At 37.7% G+C, this 6,574-nt stretch overlaps 1 protein-coding gene across 1 annotated transcript in view; it reads left to right on the top strand.

Annotated features, from left to right (window-relative positions):
* Window positions 1–4,235, top strand: part of LOC104405888 (NADP-dependent malic enzyme) — a gene marked incomplete at its 3' end in the record, with an annotated part of 91,353 nt that extends 87,118 nt beyond the window's left edge. The window contains exon 6 of the mRNA XM_010014728.1: window positions 4,126–4,235. Coding sequence (XP_010013030.1) covers window positions 4,126–4,235 — 110 coding nt within the window. The remainder of the gene's footprint in view (window positions 1–4,125) is intronic.
* Between the last annotated feature and the right edge of the window lie 2,339 nt (window positions 4,236–6,574).

Raw genomic sequence — 6,574 nt, forward strand, 5'->3', positions numbered from 1 at the left:
TTGCGTGCTTGCCACCACTGTTGCCTGTATTTTCTGTCCATAACAGAAAAAGGAAAGATGGCTTTGAACTTCTTTCCAGGTGGATCCTGATTCAGACTGCCTGTGTGACTTGGAACAGGAGACTAAAGTACACAAAAAGACATGGGTGACAAATCAGGATTTATGAGGAGGAGCAGTGGTCTGGATTATCACTTTCTAGGGATGGTTTATGTATGTTTAATCAGCTCCCACAGTGACACATCCCAAACAGGCGGAAGAGAGGAATTCACAGCTACAAAACACTTGCCTGCAAGAATCCAGCCATTCTAGCCAGGGTACTCAAGCCAAGCTATTGCTGTCAGAGGAGTGTTTTCCAGAGAAAAAAAAAAATAGTTAAGAATTCACTAGGGCATTTGTTATGGTTGCATACTGAGGAGGAACGTTTCCCAGATTTTCTTTTATTTTCTTAGTATGGGAAGTCTAGGTCTAGATCCATTATTTCTTCCACACATTCTGGTTGAGATAGTTGATGCCCAGTGGATAGGTTCTCTCTTCCATTTATCTGTAGTACCTTTCAATATGAACATGCTTGCTAGTTATGTGTTTCTCAATTTCCCCAATTACCAGCTACGTATCCCTGGGTCAAGAGTAGTGGTAGCTGGAGAAATGTTGTCTCTGTTTTGGGCAAGCAATAAGGCGTGATACATTGTATGTGACTCATGTTTGCAGCATTGTAACCACATACAATTTCTGCTTGCTCCCACAACTCTGTTGTTGGTGACATGTTCAAATTAAAGGGATTTTATTTACAGTTTAAATGGGTATGCCTTAAAATTTCATATAGGAAGGTGAAATTCTCCTAAGTTATATGATGATCAAGTTTACCCATTTGTCAGAGTGCAGCAGAGGTGGAAGGTTACTGCAGAGTGAGACAAGAAGGGAAGTGGAACTGAGCTGTTGGCTGTGAACATAATTTTAGGTTTTGGCTCAACTTTCTACTGTAAGTGATTGTGATAGTAAGATGTGGAAGTTGTAGAAGAGCTGATGGCTATTTTAGTGTGGTCATCACTTCTAGAACTGTGTGGCACCTTTGTAGCCAATTCATTACTGCAAGGGGATTTTCTGGAGTGCAAGCTATTAACTGTTAACTGTCTCTATGTCTCATGTCTTAGTGGTTTTTGAGAATGAGAATACTCCAAGCAGACAAACACTATGTCACTTTCTTTCTGTTATGGGTACCCAGTGACTTGATTTTGTTAGAGTTTTTTGAGGACATAGACCTCAAACTTCATGAATCTTACAAGGTATTACTGGTCATGGGCAGCACTGAAGTCTCAGGTTTTTACCTGTGTGTCATGTATAACACTTCCAGTGTATAAGAAGGCTGCTTAGAAATTTTTCTGCTGTAATACCAAAGTCTCAGAGGCCCAGAATTAGATTGCCTGCATTTTTTCCATATTAATTGAACAGCCATGATCTCTTGCTTAGAGAATTAGTATGGATAGTGTGCCCAGTATAGGATGAGTGTTTTCTACAGGGACATTGATTTAATATAATTCACAGGGAGTTTTGATCTGGGTCTATAGAGGCAACGGGTGAGAAAATGCATAAAAATCAAATGCAGATGAGAAAATGGAATGTTATATATGGTAAAATAAAGAAACAGACATTGGCTTAATGACATCCAAGAAACACTTCTAACCAAGCTCCAGGATTCCAGAGTGTTAATCTCATTAGTTTCATATTAGTATCTAACTGTCAGCTCCCAAAACCATATGGAATCACAGAAATCCATATCAGGTACAGAATCAGGTTAGAAATTTAATTTTTAAAAGTAATTCTAGTTTCTTGTTTGAACTTGGTTGTGATTTTCTGTACTGAATTACTGATTTGCCAAATTCTCTTTAAGCAGTTGCCTGTCATTGTGCTGCTGAAAATTTCCAGGTTTTTCCATAAAACTTGAAGATGTATTTATTTTCAGCAGGGATTACCATTCCTGCCAGTGGAATCCCAGTAGTTTTGGCTAATTGTAATATGGCTGTAAATATGTGATTTCCATGGAAATTAATTTAGTCACAGGAATTTTTGTCCTTTTTTAAACATTGATGGCTTTGCTCAACATGGTTGCCAAACACATGTATGGTTTAAAGAAAAACTCTGTTAACATTAGAGAAGATAATTTATAAGGAACTGCTCAGTACATGTATGTACTGCTTTTCTGGATGAAGCAGGAACTGCTTAAGCTCTCTCTTGGATTTGTGCTCTTAGCAGATAAGGAAAAACCTCCTTTAGCTCAAAGAGGACGTGTTCTGTTAGACCCTACTGGTAATAATTTCACAACAATACCTTACTGCAATATTTTTTAAAGTTTTAATCAAATGGTTCCTTAGTCTGTGCAAATTGCCATTAAGTTTATTTAAGTAAAAAATACTTTTTGGAAAGAACTTTTTTTATACTATTATTATAGGTTGGAATAATGTTTACGTCATATTTCCAGACCCGAACTTGTACCAACAGTTTTAGTGCTAATCCTGTATTTTAAACTTTTTGTGTTTTATGTTTTTTTCCCCATATGAGATTGGACACAGGAAAAAACAAAACAAAACAACCCACCCACCCCCAAAAACAAACAAACAAAACCCCATAAACAAACAAAAAACAAATCAAAACCTCCCCAAAACAAGCAAACAAACCCCCGAAAATCAAACCAAAACCCCGTAACTTCTTGTCAATGTGCTGTGAGCTTGAATTCAGTCTTTACATAATTTTTTGTCTAGAAATGTCTGTGATCTTTGGGGGTTCTGTGTTTCAGGTTTTGCTTGTTTTGTTTTAAGAAAGTGTTTGAAAATGCCATGTGGGAATGTTAAGCAAGGAATCCAGAGACAGTGCCATTACAAAATGCATCTAGTGACTGGAGTATGCATAATAGTAATATTAAATTAACTTATTGTTAACTTTCATTTTAGGAGTAACCTTATTGGCATACCAGAACAATATTTAACTTGATAGTTATTCTGGAGTTTCCTTATAAACAAAAAAACCAACCAAACAACAACCTCCTGTATTCTTCTCTTCAGTATTTTTTAGATGTATTTCAGATGCTTTATGACTCATTAAGTCAGCATAGGCACTTATCTGTACTAGAAATATGCTGTTGATTGCACCCTGTTAGGTAGTGCAGCCTTAGTACACAGTGGGTCCAAGGCAGCAAAGTAACACAGTAAATTGTTTCCAAGAAATGTAGTGATTTGCATTGACTTTGAGAGCATTACTGAAAGGTTTGTCAAAAGTTACTTACTCTTGTACCCCTTCTGAGCTGACTTAGTCATATCAGCTAAGTGGTAGAAATTGTTCATCCAATGCAACTGCATACTATATTTTCAAAATACAGTATACAGATTTCAAAGTACTATAGAAAATGTCAATTTTAATTGTTTCATTAGCTACAAGGATGAGAAAACATTCAAGTGAATGATAACATTGATTCTTAGCATAGTGTTTAAGAAACATCTACTATTTATATGAGAAATTCAGTTTTGGCAATCCAGTGAAACAGTAGGTGAAAGAAATGTAACTTAGTTTCTGCATATACCCAAAGTTTTTAGTATACATTAGCCAAGTGTAACTCAAATCAAATTTGCAGCTATCATTTTCCTTCCTTAAAGTGTTCTCACATGGTTATCATTTGTCTAGATTAACTTTGTTTCTGATACAGACCTCTTCTATAATAAAAATGGTTGAGCATCATGTTGAGAGTGATGACATGCTGCTCACTTGCATAATGACAATAAAATAAAATCCGTGTTCTGAATGTGTTACCTTTTTACTACCTTCTTTATGGGGCCAGTTTTGTTTGCTCACTAGCTGATTGCTCAGTGGAGACTACTGTTGAGATGTCTGTAGAGAGATGAAGGCCTTTTTTCCTGGTCTTTTATTCTTAGAACTAAGTAAAGCATATTAGTAGTCTGATTATGCCTTCTAAATAATTTATATGAATGTAAAGATACAGAATATAGCAGAAACATATTAGGAAATATATAAATCACATAATACTTGTATTCAGAAGCTGACTGCAAATGCTAATAGCTTTTTAATATATAATTATGTATTATTTTTAATGTAATGCACAATTTTTTGTCTTTCTAGGTATGGCATGAACTGCCTTATTCAATTTGAGGATTTTGCTAATGCTAATGCATTCCGCCTCCTGAATAAGTACCGTAACAAGTATTGCACTTTCAATGATGACATTCAAGGTAACAGACTCTTTCTTGTCTTCTCATTCCTGTGATACAAGCCAGAAAAAATTAGTCTTAATTGATACACCAGAGGAAAATAAAATGTATCAGCTTTCCTGTGATGTTTGACAATGTTTAGTACAAGTCACATTTTGCCTCGGGTTTCCTCAGCATGGGCTTCTGGTGAGTTGTCTTTCCTCTCTCGTTTATGCCCATACTTTATTTAGATGTTCGCTCTTCAGGTTTTGTTTTTTTTAACAGTTTAGTCTGAGAATGGCTTTACCATATAAATTGTTAGCTTCAGATCTTTGGGCAAATGTCAGAGCTCAAGCCCAGCCTGTACTTCCCTTTGTTTTTTTGTCACTGCAGTGACAAGTGCTCCACTGTTCCTCCATGTGACAGAGCTTGCTTGATAGGTGTCAAACTGTATTCCAGTTCTTAAACTGACAACTCAGTTAAATATCCTCCTAGTTTCCCTTGCAGTCTCAGGGCTGCATTCAATTTTAGAGGGAAATTATCCCCTGGCTTTGCTTTCCCATCTGAATCATGTGTAGCACCTGGCAAAATTTAAAAATCAAGGATGGAAACATCAGGAATGGTCAATCTAGATGGGCATTTTGTCCCTTCCCTCCAAAGGAAGATGCTTGTCCTTCTGATGAAGTAGCAGATGCTGCTGTTTGCATTGCCTTATTTCTTGTCAGGAAAAGAACACTGGAAAAAATAACTTCTTCTAGGGCAGTAAGTGCACTGGCTGCCATCCTTATGAGAAGGCTGAAGTCAGACAAACTGCTAGAGAGAGTTACCTAAGGAGGACCCTGGGCACCCAGATGCCTCTTACCCCCTCACTTTTCTTTGGGTAAATGGAGGTCCTCAGCCATGACAGGATCAAAAATGTGAGTTTAACTGTCTTTATTTCCAACAGTTTGCAGTGACACTTTAAGCCAAGTTTTCCAGAAATCCTTCTTGAGTCATTGTTGGATCTTTGGTCTTATTTCAGGAACTCAATGCATAGTGGTAGACTCAAATAGCCCTTGTCTTTCTGATGTTAGGGATTTGGCTAGCTACATGAACTATGTTTCTGTTACAAGCTTGGCTGAGTTTTACTCCTGCATCTGAAACAGATTATGGAGGACAAACTCCCAGATGGGAAATAAACTAATTAGAAAACGTCATTTCTTTTTGTAAGAAGCATGGTGCTTCTTACCCTGCAGGGTCTGGGTGTAGCCATGGGTATGACAGTCTGATATAGCAGACCAAACAGCGTCTGGTAGTTTCCCTAGTTGTTTAGAGACCCAGCTCCCACAGGGAATTATCTGTCCTTGCAGGATGAAAGTCCTCACCCCAAATCAGATAGAGACTCAACTAGAATGTAGTTTCAAACAAATAGAAGGGAAGCTTATCAGCAGAAGTGTACCAAATATGGGTAAACTAAGCTGAGAAAGTCTTCCGTGTTTCCAGATGCATTTTAAAACCACTGCATTCTCTCTCCTGTACCTTGGAAGGAGGTGTCTTCACATTCAAAACTGTGGGAAGGTATCTGTTTGGCTTTTGGCTGAACTACTGTAGTAGCTATTGGTCTTCCTTAGAAGTGCAGCCACATGCAGTGTTTTAATTTATTCAATTTCTGCAATCTAATTTGAGTTTCTGGGTCTTTTGATGTTTTCATAAATGATGTCTGGGACTTCTGGATGATCTCAATCCTTAATGCTTGTATAGCTTCCAAGAGGTGAAAGTGGATGTATTTTGTCTGCTCTGATCTCCGTCATTTGTCATCATATCCCCATAAATACCTTCTGTATGTTGTTGGTTTTGGGTTTTTTGCGGGCTGTCATCTTCCTCCACAACATAGCAGTGGAATAACAGCACAAATACAGATCCAGTGATCTTTTCTCTCTCTTTCTATTCCAGCTTTCTAAATCCTAAGGACCATTCACTTGACAACTTTGATGAGGTTATAGAGGCAATCTTTAGAGATTTTCAGTTTCTAAATGGCATGATTTTTTCCAGGTTGCTTGACAGAGTGGCCTTCTCTATATGCAAGTTGTATTTTCTACCCCTACAGCAGTAAAGCTGACAAGTAGCATCAGGCCAATAAAAGCAAACACACACAACACTCTGTACAATTTGCCATCATAATCTGAAGATAGGGCTCATGAGATAGTGAACATATTTTCCCCTAGTCCAAGTATTTTTCAAGCCAAAGCTACTTTAATGATCAAAAGAAATATTGGGGAAACAGTGACCAGGAGCCTCAATTCTGAGCGGCAAGAGCCACTGAGGAAGCCTCAAGTCCTCAACAGGACTTGCCCAGGAGCCGGCAAAATTTTGGAGCACATTCTCCTGGGAAGCATGCTAAG

The sequence above is a fragment of the Nestor notabilis genome, unplaced genomic scaffold (assembly GCF_000696875.1).
Source record: "Nestor notabilis isolate BGI_N333 unplaced genomic scaffold, ASM69687v1 scaffold11245, whole genome shotgun sequence".
Classification (NCBI taxonomy): domain Eukaryota; kingdom Metazoa; phylum Chordata; class Aves; order Psittaciformes; family Psittacidae; genus Nestor; species Nestor notabilis.